The sequence below is a fragment of the Phoxinus phoxinus genome, assembly GCF_949152265.1.
Source record: "Phoxinus phoxinus genome assembly, chromosome: 10".
Classification (NCBI taxonomy): domain Eukaryota; kingdom Metazoa; phylum Chordata; class Actinopteri; order Cypriniformes; family Leuciscidae; genus Phoxinus; species Phoxinus phoxinus.
In genome coordinates, this window is record NC_136885.1 from 32,078,541 (window position 1) to 32,102,772 (window position 24,232).

The 24,232-nt window shown below is 37.1% G+C and overlaps 2 protein-coding genes across 2 annotated transcripts in view; both read right to left on the reverse strand.

Annotated features, from left to right (window-relative positions):
- The window catches only part of glcci1b (glucocorticoid induced 1b), a 16,540-nt gene extending 6,240 nt beyond the window's left edge, over positions 1-10,300 (reverse strand). Inside the window, exons 1-5 of the mRNA XM_079626384.1 lie at positions 9,890-10,300; positions 6,514-6,635; positions 2,415-2,501; positions 484-576; positions 1-65 (exon numbers count right to left, since the gene is read on the reverse strand). The exon at positions 1-65 is cut by the window's left edge and continues 76 nt beyond it. Coding sequence (XP_079482510.1) covers positions 1-65; positions 484-576; positions 2,415-2,501; positions 6,514-6,635; positions 9,890-10,142 — 620 coding nt within the window. The 5' untranslated portion in view covers positions 10,143-10,300. The remainder of the gene's footprint in view (positions 66-483; positions 577-2,414; positions 2,502-6,513; positions 6,636-9,889) is intronic.
- A 1,059-nt stretch (positions 10,301-11,359) lies between these two features.
- mios (missing oocyte, meiosis regulator, homolog) lies at positions 11,360-22,964 on the reverse strand. The gene is made up of 11 exons (XM_079625958.1): positions 22,836-22,964; positions 20,597-21,933; positions 19,616-19,714; positions 19,182-19,436; positions 16,727-16,896; positions 16,573-16,638; positions 16,330-16,488; positions 14,474-14,626; positions 13,925-14,129; positions 13,703-13,826; positions 11,360-12,367 (listed from the first exon to the last, which is right to left on the reverse strand). The coding sequence occupies exons 2-11, from the start codon at positions 21,900-21,902 to the stop codon at positions 12,277-12,279; spliced, it is 2,628 nt and encodes an 875-aa protein (XP_079482084.1). The 5' UTR covers positions 21,903-21,933; positions 22,836-22,964; the 3' UTR covers positions 11,360-12,276.
- Positions 22,965-24,232: the final 1,268 nt, after the last annotated feature.

Consider the following 24,232-nt stretch of genomic DNA (forward strand, 5'->3'; position numbering starts at 1 on the left):
GGCATTCTACATATGAGGGGTCTTGTTTGGATCATATTAGTTGAAGATGCAGAGAGTCGCTTTGGCTGAAAAACAAAAAGCACATCTTCATTAAACAGACGAATTAGACTAGTAAGTAGATTAATGTCAAAGTCACCTGATTAATGTCTGAAATTTCCTCTATAAATATGGGTTAATCTCACAAAAATAGACAGCAGCAAATTTCACTCCAAAATGGAAAAGACAAAAATAAGAAAGTGAGATTATTTCAAAGATAGAAGTTAGAAATTAAATTTTAATAAGAAGTTAAAATCATGAAAAAAATGTATCATGTTTTGACCCAATCAATCAATCAATATATATATAGAGACCCCAAAATTGCTTTAAAAAGTTATGGTTATGGATAATAGGCTACTTTGGGGATAAAGATCTAATAAAACCCTGAAAAGGCAGAGATGCCAGCTCAACTATCCGAGCACACATGATGAAGTGGATCTACAGTACCTGGACCTGGTTCAGCTGCGTCACTTCTTCTTTCTCCTTGATATTGCAACTTCCCTGCAAACTGCGCTGGAGCTGCTGGCGGAGTTTAGCGATCTAGAAATCACATACTTATCATTAGCAATGGCTGGATGGAAAGAACAATTGTTGATGCAAAATCTGAGCTCATGCCATACAGCCCGAAACCAGACGAATACTAGATGGCATGCCCCAACAACTAACCATATAAAGTATAATATACTATATATAATAAACCACACAGGTTTCATTGCTAATTTAGGTTTCTGAATAGATGTTTGATATGTTGCCAAATCTTGGGATTCCTAAAATGACTTTGCAAGTGCATGAGAGCCACTACTGGCAAGTCAAGACACAATGTGTGGGTAAATTTTTTTAAATTTCCCATAACTATGGGAGACAAAGCCAATTATACGCCCAAAGTATGTCTATAAATAAACACACCACCACCCATCATAACCCAGAGGTTACTATGGCTATGTTCACACTGCAATTTAATATGTTTATGAGTTCTGTATTTAACTCTTAATTTGGTTGATTTCACACAGTTTACATGAGTGACAACTCGCACTTGTAAATCTTCGGGACTCATAAACAAATTTTCTGCAAATCACACAGCACTGCATAGGCAAATTGGACGGAAAAACTTGAAATATAATTGTAAATTGACTTTACTAACTTCGGTAGACTTTACAACAAAGGAATTGTAATTGATATCTAGTGATGTCTAAGTTTTTAATGATCATATGTGACCCTGGACCACAAAACCAGTCACATTGTTAAATTGAGATTTATACGTGTAAGCTGAATAAATAAGCTTTTCATTGATGTGTGGTTTGTAATGATATGACGATATTTGGCTGAGATACAACTATTTGAAAATCTAGAATCTGAGGGTGCAAAAAAATCTAAACATTGAGAAAAATCACCTTTAAAGTTGTTCATTTATGTTCACGATTGTTTCGCATTCACTCACAAAAATCGATATATATTATATATTTACGGTAGGAAATTTACAAAATATCTTCATGGAACATGATCTTTACTTAATATCCTAATGATTTTTGACATAAAAGAAAAATCAATTATTTTGACCCATACAATGTATTGTTGGCTATTGCCACAAATATACCCGTGCGACATGTGACTGGTTTTGTGATCCAGGGTCACATATGCTGGTGAAATGTGAGAAACCTGTCGAGCCACATGACTTTTGTCAAAGAGTGACTCGCGAGCCTTAGGTTCCCGACCCTGATATAGGGTGTGTTGTGTTCACACATGTAGTTCGGTTCTTTTAATCCAGACCAAAACATATAACTTTGGTACATTTGGTCCTGGTTCACTTAGCATTCACACCGTCATTTTTTTACATCCAAAACAACGCAGTATCCTGGGATGCGTACATACAGTATGATGGTATTTGTACCAGCTGACAACTCATAAAATGTGTAAAGGAGTCAAAACAGTGCCAGGAATCCCTCCGTCACACACAAAAATTAAGATCTTCTGCAAGGAGACGGCATTTCCAATGCATGTACCAAACTGTAATGGGCAATGTATCGTCTATGACGATAAGATGCTTGAGCATTCTTTTTAGGGTCACATCTTGTTACATCACATCCTGTTTTGGTTCGTTTAGATGCCTTTGGTCCATGTTGGGTTCATATTTCAGTCAAACCACACCAGAGTTTGCTTGGAAGCGGAAGGAGACTCGTGTTTTCAGCGTCTCGGTCCTCTTGTTTGGTGCACCAGGGTTCAGATGGCAACGTTCACACTTATTCAAATGAACCGCACTAACTGAGCAATCGCACCAGGATTCGTTTTAATCAAACCAAACATGCCACGTGCGAACACATTCTGAAAGTAATTTTCTTTGGAGTGTAAGAGACAATACGTGTAAGTATTTCCATGCATACCTCTATGAGATGATCAGCGCTCCCCCATGATGCCGAGCGCTTGTGTGCGTTACCCTCTCCTCCATCCTCAGTCCAAAATCCAGGCGTCTGCAATAAACATGGTCAAAACATGGTCAACCTTGCACACACTATTAATAATCATGCTGAACTTAAATTATGTCCTATACAGAATATATTCTTGAAATCATGTGACCTAGATATGTCAACAGGATGTTTGTGGTTGGCAAACAGCATATGTGTCACTTTGACCAAAACTGCAACAAAAGGAAGAACAAACAAACAGCCACAAAAGATGGACAACAGGACCCACAAATAAGTGCATATTTTCCCATTTTCTGTTTATCTTTAATGTGTTTTTTTTTGGTGCCAGCTGATAAACTTCTTAGAAAGTCTGGGAAAGTAAAGTGAACGGTGAAGGGATATTTATGAACGTTTCAACTGGTTTGGTCCATATAATAAAAATCAAATGGGGTCCAATATAGTTTTCGACCCCATTGACTTTATATGGACAAAACACAGAAGAAAAGCAAGTCATACTGGTTTGGACTGACTGTGGTTTATGGAAATAATATATTTGAAAAGAATATCTTTCAATACGAACTGAATGTAATGTTTGCAGACACTTTATTCCATGATATATAGTTTACATTTATATTGAATGCAATTTGTTGAACTTCAGAGTGCTTTTTTGACCCACTTAAGTAGGACTTAATTGCATACTTTTATAATTACTTCTATTGTCTTTAAAATATGTTTAAGTGTACTGCTGAATGTACTGACAAAAATGTATCATCAACTAAAATACACTTTAAAGTCATTTCTATTGAAACTTGTATGCAATTCATTTAAATATGTAATGATGAAGTTGCAAATACATTTAAAAAATATTAACTTTAGATGTAATATAAATTAACACTACATTTAAAATTATAACCAGGTATTTTACATGCTTTAGTATGTTAGTAAACATATAAAATAAGCATACTTCTATAAAGCATGACAAAAGATTATTTAATTTAAAGTGTATTTAAATTTAAAAACGCACTTAAGTGTGTTAAGAAACAGTCATGAAAGTTATCTATAAGCACAGTTTTTAGAAATATACTTTAAAAATTTGAAGTAATAATAAGCATACTTCTTTTCCACAAAGGGAAAGTGAGTAAACGATGACAGAATTAAAAAAAGTGGGTGAATGAACCATTTCAGGAAACAAACAGGGTCAATTCTGATTTCATGTTGACCAAGAAAACAGTCCACGAGAAGTTTTTAAACACTAATCATCAATTCACCAAGCGCTTTAAACAATGGCAAAAGCTGCTACTGTCAACAAAGCGCCTCGGCATGGCTCTGCGGCGTGAAGAGAGATGTTGAGAGAGACGGGATGATTCTGACTCTGGGAGCGCGAGGCCTCCGCGAGCCGGATCAGACATTAGCATATGTATGGATCTCACTGCGGGCAGCTCACCACAGGCACACAAAGAGCTGTTGGAGAGCGCCAGGTGGTGCAGAGACACAGACATGCGCTCGCAACCCTTAGGTAGCGTGTGCACACACACCTACACACAAATACACACACAGAGCGACAGGTGCAAACTGCTGCACCTCCAGAAAGAATTCACTCCACACAACGCCAGAGAGAACTTTCTATGGCGACAGACTGCCACGAAGCATCGGCCTTTGTGCCGGTTTTGTTTTAGGGGAGGCGAGGGGTCTCAGCAGAGCTAAACCACTGAGCACTCAAAGACTTCATGATACTAATGAAGAAAGGAAACAAAACAGAGTACGAATAACCCTCGTTACACACATATCGGCCAGTCAAAAACAGCACAACTAACAAGCAGAGCCACGCTTCAATGTCCAGTGGCAAAGAGAGGAATTTGGACACTTAAAGTCAAAATAAAAATCAAATTCACTTCTTGAATAGAGTTTTGTGTCTTAAGCCCTGTTCACAACAAAGACGATAACAACACGATAGCAATAAAGATATAGTTCTAAAAATCGTTCTGAATGTAAAAGAGCAGCAGAATCTACACCACAACTAACGGCACTGAGAATAGATATCGCTAGAATCACTTTCAGAATGATTTTCTTTCCAGCTGATGAATGATAAAAACATTGCCAGTCAATCAATCCATCTTGCTTTGAGAGCTCGAGCATTTAAAGCAAATGATGACGAAACTGCAGCACAAACAGAACAATAACTTACGCTGGGGTGAACACTGATACAGTTATTGTTACCTTTATAGCTATATAGTTATTGGTGTGAATGGGCCTTTTTTGGGAATTATTAATTGGTGCACACTATTTGAAATATTACAGAAAATTGTCTTCGGTGCAAAAAATTATTTGTGTTGCTTTTACATTGACTGACATTACTTTTTTCAACCCTTTTCCTTTGTTTAATGTCAAAGATTGAATATACTGAAATGTATATGTATATGTATACGTATACTATATACACACACACACACACACACACACCGATGAGCCAAAACATTCTGACCACCTGCCTAATATGTTAGTCGCATGGACTCCAAGATGAGCAGATCCTTCAGGTCCTGAGGACTGTGAGGTCCAGCACATCCCACAAATGCTCCATTGGATTGAGATCCTCAAATCATTCCTGAACAGTGTGTGCTTTATCCTGCTGAAAGAGCCACCATGAAGGGGTGTACCAGGTCTACAACCATGTTTAGGAGGGTGGCACGTGTCAATTTACATCCATGTGAATGGCTGGACCCAGGGTTTCAAAGCAGAACATTGCCCAGAGCATCACACTCCCTCGTCATCCCAGAGTGCATCACTTCCCCGGGAAAACAGCGCACCTTCTTCCACTGCTCCAAGATCCAGTTCCCATTGTAGGTGCTTTCCGACTCGGATTGGTCAGCGGCTGCACAGCCCCATATTCAGCAGATTGTGATGCACTGTGTTGTGACACATTCCTCACATAACCATCATTTAAATTTTGTTTGACTTATGCCACAGTAAACCTTCCGTTGACTCGGACCAGACGGGTTAGGCTTTGTCTTGGGCGCCCAACACCCTGTCACCGGTTTGTGGCTCGTCTCTCCTCAGACCACTGTTGGTAAAATCACTGCTGACCGGGATCAACACACAAGCCTTGCCGTTACAGAGAGTCTCTGACCCAGTCACCAGCTGTAACACTCTGGCCTTGTCAAAGTCGCTCAGATCCTCATTCCTGCTCATTTCTCCTGCATCCGACGCGTAGATTACGAGAACTGATTGTTTGCTTACCATCTAATCTACCCAGACCTTAATATGTGGCCTTGTTACGAGATGATCAACGATATTCACTTCACCTGTGACTGGTCAGAATGTTTTGACTTATCATGATGCATACATATTTATATATATACTGTATATATACACACACACACACACACACACGTCCACTCTGTTAATGCCATTTTCATAAAAAGGTTTTAAGTGATAAACCAATAGAAATGAAATTCAAAATTAGTTTTTGGTCACTTTGTTTTTATGAAACATTAGTATGACATTAGTATTAATAAGTCAAAATTTTGAAAAAAGTAGTTCTAAGAAAAGCCCTTGTATCAATGATTTTATAATGTTCAAGTGTGATAAATCATCATGCACAATTCATCGGTTCACAATATAAACATTTTTTTTTTTACCTTCATTAAATATTTATTGATTTGCACCATCTCTGCAACGACTTTCCTTTTCTATTTATGTCATTGGCCTCTTATTTTTCAACTCTCATAACCACCTGGCTCCATTTTACATAACATCCACTTTTTTCAAATCATTTCCTGATGGATAAAATTAACATGATGTTTTGTTTAATATCCTATTTCATTTGGAAACACATCTGATTATGGACGTAAAATTGGTTGTGAACACGATTTCACACTTTGTGTTTGTGAAACATTATTAAATCATTGAGTAAAAATTATGTGAAGTTAGATCATAAAAATAGTAGCCGCATATCAATGGTTTGCAGATGCAACTTGTTTGATATTTTCAGGTCTAATGCAATGGCTTTTCAGGCATTTTAAGTGACTCTTTATTTTAGGGGACTATACTGTGAAGTAAATTGCATGTAACTTTGACTGACCTGTGTGGCTTTATCACTCATACAGGACGGCTGGGGTTGGTACGGCTCTCGTGGCCACTGTCCAATCAGGTACTGCTCAGGCAGCTTGTCCAATGAGAGCGGCTGTCGACTGGCTGATCGAGCTTGTGAGAAAAAACAGAGGTGTACATGATTATGTATGCAGTGGACAGTAACATGAGAAGTTACTGCATTATGGTGACAGAGAGGAAGTTGGTGGGTGTCACTGGAAACTGATGAGCATTCGCCAGCAATGTTAGAACGGCACAGAAACGGAACAAAAACAGATTGTATTTACGATGGAACGGAAACAACAGAAACTTAATATTTATATTTTCTGAAGAAAATTTGACTAGTGTTTAACTATAACTAATGTTATAGTTGCTAGTCTGCTTATAGACCTAAAAGATTTATAGATATAGCTCAGTGTCCCTCCTTCAGTACAAGTCTATAGGATTCTTATTTTATTTTCTAGCCCATTTTATGGTCCATCAGCCAAAAAAAGATTTATTTTATTAATAAATAATAATAAAATCCTATTGTATTATAATATTATTAAATATTATTAATGAAAAGAATAGTATACATATAAAGAAATATAATGACAATATAATATAATATAATATAATTGCAATGCAGAACTGAATGCACTTAACACTGTCAATAAATTACTTTATTAATATTTTACTTGGTTGCTCATTACTTTAAAAATATTTTATTAACTGATAACTTTTGTTTTGTAAAAAAAGCATATATCGTATTTTATTGTCCTTTATATTGTCATATATATATACTTTTTGTATGGATTTTTATATAATTTTTGTACCTGCAATTTCTAGATCCCAAAATACTCATGTATATAATGTATAATGTATAAATGACTGTTCTCAGATAAAGGTTACACTCCGGGGACACTCAGGAGGAAATGAAACGAAGTGAAACTGCTCGCAGTGAAACCCACATGCATGTACACACATGCACCAACAGCTGAAATTCAAAACAACCCGCTTGCATGCAGCCCACAGAGCGATTCCTGCGTGTGTTTGCTCTCTGCTCCAGCTCTGCAAACACAAATGTCAAAGCCTATGCAAAAGAGCCAACAAAATGGCACTGTCGGTTTACTCCCTACTCATTGTTTTACAGCAAAGTACAACAAAAAAAACAGCATTGCAAGCGACACTCATGACATGAGATGCCGTGTCATGGCACGGCTGGTTACAGTACAGGCCTCAAACGCTGAATGATAACATCAGCTCCGAGAAACATTCTCAGCCGAGAACACACACCTTTTCTCAATGCACTTGTTGGGGGACGGCTACACTACATTCACTTGCAGATTGCAGCAAGGCAGCTGCAAGGTCTTTGTGTGAAGGAGAAGCGTTTCAAATGCAAATCTACACAAGCATCAGGCACTCCATGAGGACGAGAGATAGAGAGCTGTCTTAAGCGCTACAGCCTGCCAGGCCACAACGGTGTGGACAATGGTAGTTTACTCGTATAAGAACGAATAAATGTCAGAACGGTGTTTTTTAAATTCTTTGCTTACGACGTGAACTTACGCACAATGACACACTTGTGAACAATTGAAACACAACGGCCATGTTGAGAATGGAATACTACTGTGATTTATACACTGAACACTACTTACTATTATTTACCAATTAGTGTGTACTATAAAACAAAGTAGTGATTCATGTTTAAAAAAGTAGTGTGCTACGTTGTCAGATGTGTCATGTTAAATTCAGTGATGTGCAGTTATTATATCTAAGAACAAAACATCTTCAATATTGTATTATAATAAAATAATTGTAAAAATATATGAACATTTGTCACACTGATCAAGATATAGATCCGCAGTAAAGGTCAAGACTGAAGTCCGGTTCATACTCATCATACTTCAAACGGAAGGTCAAGTTTTAGAACATTGCATTGTGGGATACAGAATTCCTCTACATTTCAGCTAATTTTGTAGGTTATTCGGGTATTTCTTCCATACATAAAATACTGTGCACAGTATACATACTGCATCCCAGGATAGTATGGTATGCTATTCCGAACATAGTAAATGTGACTATAGAATTGCATTAAAGAGACGTACACGTCACCCGAGGGAACATGTTCAGAGGTGCATTGTGGGTAATGTGCCGTCAGCTGGTTATTATTGAAAAATAAAAAAAATTTAGAGGCCACAGTCTTTATGAATCAGCATTAGCCCCCTACCAAAATATTGATTTATTTGGTGATGATACTCATCTGATTGTATAATATCCCACTTATTACATGGCTACTTGTCAAATAAACAAATAAATGAACATGAAATAATGATTATACAAGAGACATGAAGCACAGATATGTAGGAAAATGATTGACTGGGACGGTCAATTATGAAAATATCTCAATGCTGAAAACCACAACTGACCAGAATCAGACTTCCAGGGAGCAGTGCAATCGAATTACAATATATGATACTTCACAAAATGGTGTGATAAACTGTAATATAATATTTTTATATACTTTTTTATTGATTATATATATATATAAACATGAACTTGTAAAACAAGAATTACAATAACACGTACGAAAAAAAAGCCTACTGTATTAACACACACACACACATATATATATCGAGGTCTTGAGATCTGTGATGATTGACCACAGAAATGTGATGTTGGTCTAGAAGTGTGATGTTGATCTAGATCTGGGTCTCAGTGAGTCTTACTTTGCTTTAAAACAATGGCTTTCATTTTTTTCTGATCATTCCTTATTTTCATTGTAGAATTTGAAAGGTGGGTTACATTCTTTTTTACACAAAAACTATAATAAACAACAATGCTGTTTTATTCAGGGATTTAAACTAATTTGCACTTATAGCAAATAGAAAATATCTATAAACTCTGAGGAAGGAAAGCTTTGAAGACAAGATTTGAATAAAGTGAAATCAAGCTACAATATGAGTTATGGATCATATGCAAAGGGTTTAAGAACAAACACACTCATTAACTAAGGATAACACTATACAATAAGGTTTCATTTGTTAACATGAACTAACAATTCTACAGCCTTTATTAAAATTAGATCATGTTAATTTAAACATTTACTAAAACATTTTTAAGGTCAAACGTTGACATTAGCTAATGCAGTGTGAACTAACATGGACTTGATACATTTTATTAACTAACATTAACAAATGTTAATATGCTTAAAAAAACTATTAAAAAAATCTATTGTTCCTTGTTAGTTCAAGATGTTAACAAATTAGACCTCATAGTAAAGTGTTACAAACTAAAGTTAAAAGAGGTTAAAAACTAAAAATGCATTATGCATTTACAAAATAAGATGCTGCTGTTACGTTTTCAAAACTTGCACAAATAAAACGTACCTTTGCCTGCTGTTATAAAGTGATTCTCTGATGGGATCCTGATGGGCTTGGTGATCTGCTTCATGTTGTGAGGATGAGGAGGATGATGAAGGACTTCTGCGGTGTCTTGAAAGAATGAAAGAGATCTCTCATCACTCCATCTCAGAGGGACACTGGCAGAAACAGGCTGAAGTCTAGACTTACTAGTGCACTTGGTGCGTAAATGCGCACGAGACACAATGAACTCCAGAACGAGAACTGAAAACGCGTTCATGCGAAAAGCTGATCTATTTTTAAACTTTGCTTCCTCTTAATATATTGTGCGTGTAAATTGTCACTGCCAGCAAAACTCTGAATCAAATGGGACTCAAAGTTCAGAAGCAGGACCAAACTCTCCAGTGCTCCTGAGCTGACAGATGTTGCAGTAAAGGCAGTGGGCGGGTGGAAGACGCGTGAGTGCTGCTTCTGATTGGAGCAGAGACCAGCGCTGTTTGATCACTATTGGCTTATGCGTTCCTTCTTTCCGCGAAGAGCCAATGAGGTCACTGCATTTCCTGCCGGGGCGGGGTTTAGTGTTGCATGGAAAAATAAGCATTCTGCTTTGGAGCTGTGGAATGTTTTTATGTTGCCTCATTTTCTGAACAGAGAAAGTGTAGGAGTCTTTGTTTACATTCTGGAAATCATGATTTGAGAATGAGATATCTAGAGATAGTTTCATTCCCAAATGCTGATATTTTCCATTGAAGAGACTTGTCCAAAAATGACAAAAACATCATGAAAGTAGTCCACACAGATGAAATTGTTGTATGTAAATTGTGTGAGAAATAGGGCACAGTTAATTAATCATTACTGACCGAACACCAGCTTCTCTTCCAAAGCTCAAATCTCATTTGTGTTCTTGTTCAGACTCAAAGCAGCCATGGGTCTGATGCCCAGTATGATGGCATTGATAGGAAAATGATATTAGTTCTCATGACAAAGCACATTTTTCATCCAAAGTCTCCAAGGGAAGGCTATGTTGTCATGGGATCCTTCAAGAATTTCTTTTTGTTTTGTTCTACACCATAAATTACAGCCATAACTCAAATCTGAATTAGAGGTATGTCTGCCATTTATGTTGCAGAACAAAACGTGAGACTAATGTTAACCACAGACCATATTTTACCATATATTACACATGATTTTCAAAAAAGCTATGCAGGAAAACAATAGGAAAGTCCTGCGTCCCATGTCTCAAACGCAAATTGTCTTTCTTAGGACTAAAAAAGGTTCAATGGCTTTATTGTCTTGAAAATGTCACAATCCAAACTGGAATAGTCCTTAAAAAATAGGCTTATTATGTCCTTTGATTTTGGGGTGAGTTTTATAGCTCAGACATGTTCTTACAGTAAGATTTGTAACTTGATCTGAACAGTTTAATTTCTTAATTACTGCTAATGCATCATGGTTCATTACACTGAAAATCTGTATAAAATCACATTGAAGCAAAATGTCTCATTTTGTTGCACACAAAAAAAAAACTTCATTCAAAACTTCGTCAGAAAAGTGTTTTAATAACATTAGTCCTCAATGGAAGTTCTTTTTTGTTTTTCCAAAAATAAAGGCAATCATTTAAATAGTTAGGATGTTTAGTTGTTGCATTGATTGTGCAATAAATTAAGGTAAGAACTACAAAACAGCATTTTACATTACCTTCAGATCCAAAAATGCAACACTTAGCCAGAACTAATGTTAAACATACACGTTTTAAACAACAAAAAAATCACTGTGTTATTTGTTAAAAGCAATTTTTTAAAAACAAACTGAACAATTTTATTTTTACTACTATGCAGTGAGAATCATTTCTCTTGACCTGGGCTTCCCTTAACCTGATGTACAACACCTCTACGATGGTGGTTCCTTTTTAAAGAAATATGATCTCTGACAAATACATTTTTAAACAACGCTTAACTCGAAGGCAAGTGATGGAAGTAGTGATGGACCACGTGAAAGCACTTAAGACATCAACAAAACATTTCTCACGTGTATTCAAACTCATCATGTTGAAATGATTGTAATATCCCTTTTCCTGTCTCTAAACTCAATACTGAAATAGTTTTATTCATAGAAATTCCTGCTCCTGAATCACAAATGCTTTGGTCAGACATTCCCATGGACACTTTCTCAGGAAGCACAACTGCCCGTGGGTGGGTGAGTTAATCATGGGTAACATAATCCTAACAGTCGAACTGCTTTGGTTCCCGTGACAATAGAACACCTGTCGTTGACATCAATGCAAGTGAGGTGTACAGATCACTTCAGAAAGACACATATGCTCGTCCTTGACTCCTGAAACCGTGAGATCACTTACAGTACTAGTGTTGGTAGCTGGTTTCTAGTTAACTTGGAAAACAAAGGCAGATAGGCCTTTATACACTATCAGAAGGCACCAGGTTGCCTGTGGTGTCCAGCTGCATGCATTTACAGGTGCAGGCCGACACCGGACACTCACTGTGATCTCTGAAAGGAAAGAATAAACAATATTACTTTTAAAATGTTGTACTTCATACTATACACTACTACCGTTCAAAAGTTTAGGGTCGGTAAGTTTTTTTAATGTTTTTGAAAGAAGAAAAAGTCTCTTTTGATGACCATGGTTGTATGTATTTGATCAAAAATGCAGAAAAATATTATTACCATTTAAAATAACTCTCTTCTATTTGAATATATATATATTTTAATTATTTATTCCTGTGATCAAAGCCGAATTTTCAGCATCATTACTCATTTCCTTCAGAAATCATTCTAATATGCTTCGAAAGTTGGAAAGTTCAAAAGAACAGCATTTATTTGAAAAATTACTTTTGATGTGAAAGTCTTTACGGTCACATTTGATACATTTAATGCATCATTAGCCATATTCGGATGGTAATTATTTCTCATGCGGACAAAAAAAAAATTTGCATGGCACCTCAGTAATAAAACTCATGCATTCCTATTTTTAAAAAAAATCACGGTGAAGAAACGATGTGATCCTACGAACCCGGGAACACACTGCTCACATATGCTTGGAATAATATAAATATATTTATATTTAATTTAATAATAGGAAAACAATATCCCATTTATTATTTGATCATTTAAATATCCTATTTAAAACAGGAAAACTGCTGTGTTATACAATATTTGAAATGGTAAATAGCAGAAATAAGTTAATGCAACCTCTTATTTAAATAAGGTAAACAATTGACTTGGTTTATGTTCATAATTGTATATAATAAGTATTTTTAAATTGTATTGCATACCTGTTGCTGCCATAATAATGGCCCATTTCAAATGTTTACGTGCTTTTATTCTCATTCTTCATTTTGTTCTTGTAGTGGAGAACAAATGTAGTGGGGCAGTAATGAAATATTGTTCTTGTAAATACTTTCCAGCATTTCAGTAATAAAAGTGTACATCTTTAAAATTCATGCAAAGAAAATCGAAGTGCAACAGTTACGGTATGGTGCTTAGCAGTGGTCAAAAAGGATTTACAAAACGATTTTTGGATTGATCCTCTTATAAATTCAGAGATGTGGATTTGAACAGCAGTTAAATTACCACACGGCCTTGGTGTTTGTCAAGAAACAGTAGGTATTTCGGCTGGGTATTTTTACACTGACTAACCCCTGTAAATATTAATAAAGCCTTCCCCCAAGAGGAACAATTACCATCCAAATAGGGCTATTGCTGAATAAAATGATTTTTTTTCAATCTTACTAACCCCAACTCAACTAAATTTTGACCAGTAGTGTATTTGTATGTGTAATGCCATCAAATAAATGGCATATTATGGGTGAATATGACTCTTACCTGAACCAGCTGAGCATGTGACCCGCGTGACCACCATGCCGGCAGTTGTGGCACCAGGTAAACCAGTTATTGAACTGTGCAAGTTTTTTGTCTCGTGTGAGATCGGCTTTCTCATCTGCTTTTGCTGATAAGATGGATGAGATGAGTCTCACAATGAGCTGAACACATGTGGGCTTTATGATATCATTTATCAAGAGGAACTTTAAATGATCCGTCTGTTACCTGGGCAGCTGGACACAGGGGTGCCCATGTTCATTAAGCAGAGGGCACAGCGTGGAAGTGGTTTACGACAGCCAGGGCAACTGGTGACCTTTGACTTAGTGGGCGAACCGCTGACCCCGTACTGACTGAATCCACGGCCCTGATGTGGTATCGCCGAGCAGCTGTATGATATAGACTTACCGCAGAAGTTACAGCTCACAAACACCTGCACAGATCAGAATAATCACAAAATAATAGAAGAAAATCAGAAATAGCCAAAATAAAGACAAAATTTAAGCTGAAGGATGCAACCAACAATTATATTTCATGCTAAGGAATGATAATTATTTTTATGTTATGGCTCACAAACAACATTATAAGTCGCTAGCATATAAGAAAATACGTTCTAGAATTTTATTTGATAGTAAAAAAGCATCAGAAAAATAACAGCATTAGCTAAATCAGATTGATATTATTTAAATAAAAACACTGACTGATGCATTGGTCAGTGATTGTATCATGCATGCGTAATTAAAACTTAACAGCTGGTTGAAAAAATATGATTCTAGCCTGTGCAAGTGGTTTTGAGCTGGGATCCAATTTGCTCCTATGAATGTCAAATTCAGCCCGTTTATGCCAAAACCTCCAGGCGTCCAACAGGTTGCGATAGTTCTCGATCCAGCACTGCACCCGAGGGTCCTTCAGCACCTCTCCTGGGGAGCCCTACCACAACAAACACCAGATACACAAACCCTTTACCAACTCACAACTACTTTTGTGAAGGAGACCTGAATGCACACCACTTTTCCTGGTTTTACAACAGTTACATTGAGTCTGTCCTACGAGGCTCTAAAGGGACATGGTGAAGACAAAAATATGAGATGGAGGGAACTTTTAGCAAGGCTTTTGTGTTCCCCGAGAACCTTTATGTTCGCTTGCAAAATGTTTGTGTTCCCCCAAGAAACTGTTAACTGTAGCGAATGCTACATGCTAAAGTTTCTCGGGGAGCGCAAACATTTTGCGAGAGAACACAAAAGCATTGACTTATTACATTTATTCATATTTGAGATGTTTAACCCGTAAAAAAAACCCCGCAATTGACGCAGCCCTTTTATTGCTTCCTGTTGCGGCTGCTATTGTGAGACCAAGTCACACTGTCATGATGGAGAAGGACAAGGATGGAGTTTTAGGAGGAATGTTTGCATTTAAAAAGTTGCCTGATGGAGCGTTTGACAAGCTGAATTCAAATACCATAGAAGCTGGATGCACCGAATTTTCGGCCGCCGTTTTTGGCCGAAAGAGAAAAAATAAGCCGAACATATGCCGCCCCGCCCCTCCGTGTTCGGCGATCAGGTTTCACGATCGGGCCTTTTCCGCTCCGTGTGTGCGTCGCGCTCTCCGCCGTTCCGTGTGTGTGTGTGCTCTGTCGTTCACGGCCCAAACGCTCCAATCATGTACCGATCACGCAGTGGAAAAGCAAAGTCCGATCAAATAGCGTGAAATTTCTCAGTAGTAGCCATACTTTATAGCCATGCTGGGAAACAATACCTGCTCTGATCACATGCTCAGGTAATAATAGCTTTGTAGTACTATGCTTTATTTTGATAATTAGTAAAAAAAAGAAGAAAAAAAAGAGTTAAATCTGATTATGTTGCAAGGAACTGAATGAAGAATAATATATTGATGTTTAATATTTTGTTTGATATAGGGCTATTTTCTGTTCCTTTTTTTTCTGTGTTGTTTAATTTAATTAGGTGATTATAAGTTAAAATATTGATGATTACAAGCGTGGGGGAAATGCAATTAATTGCAATTAATTACAGCAAATTGTGCAATTAATTAGTTATTTTTTTTTAATCGATTCCCAGCCCTACTTATTACTTTTCCTCACATCTCATATTTTTTCCACCACCATGTGCCCTTATGGGGCTCCGCAGTCCGCACTGTCCTGCAATCTAATCAACATCTTTAGTTATTTTATTTGCATTTTACTTTTTGTTTCTGCTGTAATATTCACTACTGTTCAAAAGTTTAAGGTAAGATATTTTGAGTATGCAAAACTTTCTATTAATCAAAGAATCTTGGGGGAAAGAATCATGGTTTCCACAAAAATATGAAGCAGCGCAACTGTTTATAACATTGATAATAATCAGAAATGTTTCTTGAGCAGCAACTCAGCATATTAAAATGATTTCTGAAGGATCATGTGACGCTGAACACTGGAGTAACGATGCTGAAAATTCAGCTTTGCCATCACAGAAATACATTACATTTTAAAATGTATTAAAACTGTTATTTTAAATCACTTTTACAGTATTTTCGATCAAACAAATGCAGCACTAGTGATCATAAGAGAATGGTGGTATATGTAATACCAAACATCTTAATCATATATTGTAGGGTTTCTGGATTCCGGTTTGGGTTACCTTGAGCATGCAGAAACTGGCCGTCTGCACGTCTCCGGTTCGGTCTACATAACTCTCCATGAGATCCACTCCATCTTTGGTTAGACCTGTAAGCAGGATTCCCTCCAGGTTACCAGCCTCCTTCATCTCATTGGTCAGCTTGTCTATGTAACGAGGCAACTTAAAGGAGAAAAAGAAAAGAAAGTATATTACATACAGCACATCAGTGGAACTTGGATAAACAGAGGGGTGAACGGGCCTTACCTGAGCGTCATTTAGAAACATGCATGCAAAGGCCACCCTGTCCCTGACAGCAACACGACTCTCATACTGTAAAAAAAAAGAGCCTGGATATTCAGCAATATTGCATATTTTAAATTCAGTGCAACGTTGAATATTAATTTAAGCTTATACATACCAAGACCCCGTCATACGCGCCAGGTTCACTGGTGAGGAAGGCAAACATGATGCACAGGTACGGCTTCTTCAGCTGGAGTCTGAGAGAGCTGCACATCTCTCTCCACAGGGAGTTCTTCTCATCGGTGTAGCCCGACAGAGCCATGGCCACCACGTTCAGGTTCAGATCACCTGATCAGAGAATACAGGAAAAATACTGAAACAATTCCAAATTCATTTCTTTCTGATGATGAATCTCCAAACTGATCTTCCATACAACAAAAGCATGGGGTTGCCAAGGTCCAAAAATAATTAAAAAACATCATAAAAAAGTAACGTAAAAATAGTCCATATGACTTGTGCACTTTTTCTGAAGCCATATGATAGCTTTATATGATACAGTGTTATTTTAGTTTTTATTACAAGTTTTACTAATATTTTGAATTAGCTTTCTTCTTTATATTTTTCGTTTTCATGTTATTTTAGTAATTACATTATGTGACATTGTCATTTTATTCTTTATATTTTTTAATATTACTATTTAAGTTTGGTTGGTTTTAGTTATTTATTTATTTTCAGTTAATAATTTTAGTGCTTCAACTTTTAAAGGCAACATTTAAAATTTTCCGTTTAGATTCAGTTTTTTCAACTAATATTTTATATTTTATATCAGAGTTATTTAAATAAACAGAATGTTTTAATAGTTTCAGTAAACGATAATAACCCTGATATATTATAGACTGAAATTTAAGTTGAAATTCTCCCTCTCCACCTCATCTCTGTACTTTCACATATTCAAGAAGCAGCTTTTCAGCCCACTGGTTAATATATGCTTCAATTGTATGCAAAAGAGCGCTGTGGACATCCTGTAAAACATCTCCTTTTGTGTTGCAAGACAGAACATCATATGCTGCTTGCATGAGTGCAAACAAAACACTGCAAAGACAAAAGACAAAAGTGGTGGTAGTATATGTGAAAAACCACACCCTTTATAAAGATCATATTTGTTTTCTAAAACCTCTGAGCCTAAACAAATTATACTTAGAACCCAAACAACGGGCAATTATGAATGTTAAGCAAACAGCCCCATATGCCATATGTATCTGCAGCTTCGGGGCATTTAATATTAACAAAATATCATTGTGTGATGTAAACCATGCTTTTGTCATTTTATTAAGTATATAAGAAATGCTTTTGATAGCAAACAGGCAGCTGATGGCGTACACCATTTCTGACTAGCCTGGACGCTACACAGTCCTTATAATAAGTTGGCATTCATCCGAGCACAAAGGAGAGAACAGAATTCCTGTAAATCCCTCAGGGAAACACTGACATCTATTTTTGTACACGAAAAAGCAATTCAAAATGATTCAGATAGCATCTTAAATGTACTTGACTCCCTAATATCATGTAGAAATATCAATAGTAAAATCATGAGATTAATTATATATCATTATCAATAAATAGAGGCATTTTCTCCAATCCAAACAGTATACTCTTACTTTCTATATAGATATTCATCTTTTTACTGTGCATCATATTTTGATGCATGTAAAGTTGCAGACTGGAGTGTTAGTGTGAACACTAAAAAAGTAAAACCGGTAACAAAAGTTGCACACATTTGCAATATTGGTCAAAATGGCAAAATCTTTTGGAAATGGCACTAACATGGCACTTATCTATAGTATGCATGCACCATCAATAAACGTATAAAGTGTATAATGAATTTGATCTTTTAATATCACTGTTTCAGTACATTAAGGCACTTTAAAGCTACACTGAGTAGGAATTACTCCCATCTAGCGGTGAAATTGTATATGACTACCAACTGAATATTACTTTCTAGTCCCTCCCATTCCGAGGGCGTATTTTAACTCCTACGGTGGCCGTATTATTTTAAATCTGCCGGCAGTCGCGAGTAATCTACCGCTCGCATTCGTCACGGTGCCACTGAGTGTAAAAGCGCAAAAGGCGAAGCTTGAATTTCCAGGTATGTCCCTCTTTGGCTAATGTATTTTCAAGATGGAGGCGCAACATGGCTTCCGCCATTCAAGCAGCTTACCCGTATGTATTATAAATGGCAGATTTATGCTTACGAGAATATTTGATTAGTTGGTAGAAGTAATTATACATTAATGACCACATATAATTTTGAAAGAACAAAGTGTTTTTTGCTAAGAATCAACTTAAAAAATTACACAGTGTAGCTTTAAGTGTTTTCCACGTTAAGCGTTTTAGTATGTTATGTTTTTAGTGATTGAAATTCTGCAGCAGGTGCTGTATAGGACTCACAAGTGCAAAATCTTGCATTTTGTTCCACATATTTAAGTTTTTCTTTCTCAGACAGGCCTGTTTGGATGGATGTTTTGCCCTTCAGGGCTCTGGGCCAGTCGCGTGACTGAAAACTATTAATAGGGGGTGCTTGTGAAGGCCCCCAATCACTGTCTGGACAATGTCCCTCCAGTCCATTCCTGTACCTTTCTCTGAGGAAGCTCCTTTATGAAGAATCTGAATGGCCCGGCGGATGTCCAGGTTAAAGAGGGCGACGGCAGCCGCTCTCTCCCACTCGCCCTCCTGCTCCAGAGACTTCAGGAAGGGTTCGACATCGATGTCAGGCCCTCGGCTAATCCAGCCACACAACTGCAGGGCCAGACTGCGCTCCTCGCTGTGGTACCGCGGTACATCGGTCTGCCTGTCTGAGCCTGACCAGCACCGCCGTGTCTCTGTAGTGCCTGAGAGAGGAGAGGGAGAAGGTGACAGGGCCTCCACTGACAGACACCACGAAGGGCGTATGAGGCATTTAGCAGATGTCAATGAGAAATACTTTTACTGCATCAGAAAAAGACGTTTTGCTCATCTCTACAACAATCACTATTACGTGATTCATCAGTGTTGAGTCATTTACACTTACCAGAGCTGGACTTGACAATGTTTTTGATGCCTGAGTAGATGAGCGACTGTTTATTGCTCTGTTGCTTCTGTTCCACATTTTCAGTGTACTGCTTCATAAGTAAAACTTCCATAGGAAATATAGAGATATCAAATAGAACCAGACCAAAAATGAACTAATCACTCAAGGGATTAACAGATAATAAATTCATAAGAATTTAAAAGACATTTGTAAATAGAATTTCATGCTAATTCAGTTGTTAAAACTGATTTCTTGTTGTTTAACAATGTCAAGTCTCATTCTCAGATGCCACAGACGTTTGCTTCAGAAAGAATGACTGAAAAGTCTTTTTATAGCTTCTACGCTTCTGTGTGCACAAGTCCACATCTGGTTTAAGATATGTGTGATATACAATGAGCATTTTTGATAAAGAATTGATCACTACTGTACATTGAAGCTAGTTTAGTGCCATCAAATCATTAAAAATATTTATCATTTTATTTGTAGCAAGTAAATTTATATGGTGATTTATCAAGCTAGTCTGGAATGTATAGTGTTATTCTATATCATCTATTGCTGTGGACAGATATGTACTTATTTTGATTACAAAATAATAATAATAAAAAGTATTATATGTAATTCATAATGTAATAAAATGTTTATTATGCATATTAATAATACATGTATTATGATTTATATATATATATATATATATATATATATATATATATATATATATATATATATATATGTATATAGTATTACATATATATTACATATTAATAATAATTATATTAAGTATAATTTATATTATATGTATAATACATCATATATTATATGTAATAAAAACTCATAATGAAATAAACCATATAATAATAATAATAATAATAAGGTAAAAAAGTAGCAAAATATCCAGAAACAATAAGACATTTTTCATGACATTCAACAATAACTTTGACATATGCTTTGAAAGGTTCAAAGGTCGTTTGCAGTGAAGGATATAATGGAGTGTGTACCAGAGCGACCTCAGCTGCGGGTCGTCTCCTCCGGCCAGCAAGTGGTTCCGCCACACCTGGACGGTGTCGTGGCCATAGCGGGACTGCGCTCGCTCCCTCATCTTAGTGGCGATGTCCTTTTCAGCAGCGGCTGAGCCCTGTCCGCCGTCCTCTGCGCACTCGTAGAGGTGCCGCCCACACGCCCACATCAGCGAAGTGGTGGAGCTCCAGGCCAGCGAAATGCGCTCGAAGACGGTGAAGTCGTTCATGACCCGGTTGGGCGACACCACCACCATGCGGTTCTGTGCCGACGGATGCCAGGCGAAGCTGCTGATGATGCTCTCGCTGCAAGGCTGCACGCTGCGCTCGATGATGGTGGGCTCCACCTCGTCGCCGAACGGCATGGGCGTGTGCTGCATGTCGTACAGCCGGATGATGTTGCTGTCCCGAGTGAGCGTCGCTAGCAGACCCATACGAGTGGGACACCAAGCCACTTTAGTCAAAGGTTTGGGCTGCTCGGTCAAAGTGAAGACTGGTTTTTCAAATTTGCGCAAATCCCAGATAGCGACCTGGCCTTCGAAGAAGGATGCCACTCGATCCTGAAAGTGAGGGTCCACCGTCACGCCCTGGATGGCCTTGGTGTTCACAAACGTCTTCTGGCTGGTGTTGCGCAGGTCAAAGATGGCCAGGTTCCTGTGCATCCCGGCCAAGAGCAACTTCTGATGCTCACGAGGAAGCCAACAAAGAGAAAGACATGCGTCGTTCTGACCCAGCTCGTACAGAGGTTTGGTCACCACTGGCCCAGAGTCCGAGTCCCCGGACATGCGAACCTTCTCGGTGGGAACTGCTTCGGGGGAGAACTTGCTACTGATGTCCCATATCAGAACAGAAAAATCAGCCCGATGTTTATCCAAACCAGCCGCCAGCCAATTACTGTCCACCGGGTTCCACGCAAGCGTATTGCATTGTCGGGCGTGCTTGGGCACAAACTCCTTACCCATAAGCTCCTTACATTTAGAGTTGAGGCTCTGTCCCAGACTGGTCAGGACGACTCGGCCATTGGCCTGTCCCACCGCCAGCAAACACTCCGGCTCATGTTTGGGATACCAAGCCACACATTTCATATACGGGGTGTCGGAGTTGATGGCCAGCAGCGTGGCCGCCGTCTCCTCGGATAACGGAAGGGCGCCAGCTTTGGTTTCTGAGCTTCCTGCGGGTCCGATCCGATACAGACTGAGTTCATTGTCACAGATCACATAACGGTCCGCGTGATGGGGGGACCACAGGATATCTGGCTTATAGCCACTCGACATGGCAGGACAGTGGTTTCTTCAGTGCTGATACCTGCAAAATTATAAAGCATCTAATTTATACAGCACTTATACACCTCACTTGTCTCAGTTATACATGGATTCATTCATATATTTAAAGACGTATATGGATACATATAGCTATATGTATAGGTAGCCTATATCATCTATTGAAGTTCAATGTAACTTTTGATTACATAAATCACACTAATACATTTATAATAATCATAATAAATTATTATAGTTAATATTATTATTATAAATGGTATTGTTATTATGTAACCAAACCTCATAATAAAATAAATCAGGTAATGATACTAATATAATACCATAAATATAATATATAATGTATTATTATTGTTTTGGTGTTATTATTATTATTATTATTATAGACGTAATGGTTACACATTGTCAAACTAGACATTAAGAATGTCTTTGTGATTTAATAATTCATACATCAAAGGGTTAAAAAAAACTAAAGTTGCATATGAAGCTTAAAAGTAATGAAAACAAATGTTACCAAGACATTACCAAAGTTCAAGTGGATTGTTAAAGCCAAAGGAAATAGGTTTTTAATGTGTTAAATAAACAATAAATAAAATAAAACATTAATATAATAAGACCCATTCTACATCTCATGATTCTAGCTCTTCGTGTTAATATGTAAATATGATATGATTAAATATAAAAAATATAAAACTTATTTGATAAACAAGTGAAAAGTTAAGTGTGATTTAATGTCCTTATGACTTGATTTCAATAACTGCGAGTTAGCCGGTCAGCTACAGCTAAACTAACCATACAACCTTTTCTAAACCGGAAAAATGTAACGTTAATGACAGACGCCAGCCCTTATAAAGACACAGACTAAACCATGCATTGAGATATAAATAAATGACAGCTGTGTTCATAAGCGTTTGACAAATCTAAACTTACATTTGACGTGCAAACATGCTGAAGTTTGTTTGGGTCGCGGGAAGTCGGAAGCAGTGCAGATTGTAAACAGTGTGACAGAAGCTGACAAAATAAAAGTCCCACTGCGTCTAATGAATATAACAGACATCTACGACAGCGAAGAATCGAAGATTATTTTATTACAGTGGGAGATCTGAACTTAATAAACTAATAAACAAGATTAACAAATTAATTAATTAAAAAATTAAACCGGGTCAAATACAGATTAGCGGATCAGCTCATTTCCGAAACATAAATAGTTATAAAGTCATAATTATACAATTATGGTTTAACGGTTTAAATTAAGACATACTATGTGGAAATTAAGAGATTAAAAATCATTGTGAAATGAAAAGTAGTTTTTTTTTATAAATAATTATGACTTTTTAGGCCTATATCATAATTAGGCTACGACTTTGTTTCTCATAATTTTGATTGGGTTTTGTTTTTTTCATTATTATGACTATTACGACGCATAATTGTTTTAAGCGAGAGAAATGGTCTTTCAAGGGATTTGGAACAGTCAGAACTCTAGTTTAAAACTTTACTGCCCTCTACAGTTGAAAAAAAGGGTTATTCATGAAAAGTGGAAATGTATTATAGATTTTCTAAATTGCTAAAACACATTTCTTGAAAACATCACTCACTTTCTCAAAACCTTAAACACAAAACTAATTTTTCAAACCACATTCAGAGAACCTCTGACTCTTCTGGCAAAATGAAACAATTGCCTCAAAACCTTTTTATTTGTGCTCAAAATTAAACAATGCTTTCAGGTCATACACACAGCGTGTCAATATTATAAACATGACAGATCATTCATTAGACATAAAAAAATGGACAACACAGATTCAAAAGCACACAGTTACAGAAAAAAGTATATTGTAACAAAGTAAACAAATTTTGCAACTATGTAAAAATATATAGTAATGACAAATTAATTGTGTAAGGTGAATAAATTGTATACTGTATGCACTGCAAGTATAGTATTGTACTGAATATTGATGTCTTCTTTATATTCAGCACTTGATACCCAACTGCAAAAGCCAAAAAGGTTAAAGTGAAAAAACTCTAAATGAAAAGCATGTACAGTACACTCAGAAGAGTTGTGCGACTGCAAAATCAAGGACAGTGAGAGAGATTTTCTGCTTCAGCTTCAAATCTTTATGTTGGTCCGGCTGGAGGAGTTTCTCCACATCACAGACAATGTGAATCTCTGCAGGCAAAGGGAAAACCCCTAAAGCCAGATCCAGCCTTGGCAACATTCTCCACACCTGCTCTTCCTCATCCTCCTCCTTCTTCACCACCTCTTATACACACACTCTTCCTCCTCTCCCTCTTATATTGTTTCCATCTATTGTTGGTGTCACATTCAGTGC

Excerpts from the sequence above, each read along its gene's own strand:
- mios (XM_079625958.1), bottom strand. The coding sequence starts at position 21,902 with ATGTCGAGTGGCTATAAGCCAGATATCCTGTGGTCCCCCCATCACGCG. Across the intron at positions 16,897-19,181 it reads AGGAGCTTCCTCAGAGAAAG|GTGATCTGAACCTGAACGTG; the intron begins GTACAGGAATGG and ends TTCTCTGATCAG. Across the intron at positions 14,627-16,329 it reads CCAGTTTCTGCATGCTCAAG|GGCTCCCCAGGAGAGGTGCT; the intron begins GTAACCCAAACC and ends TTGTTGTGGTAG.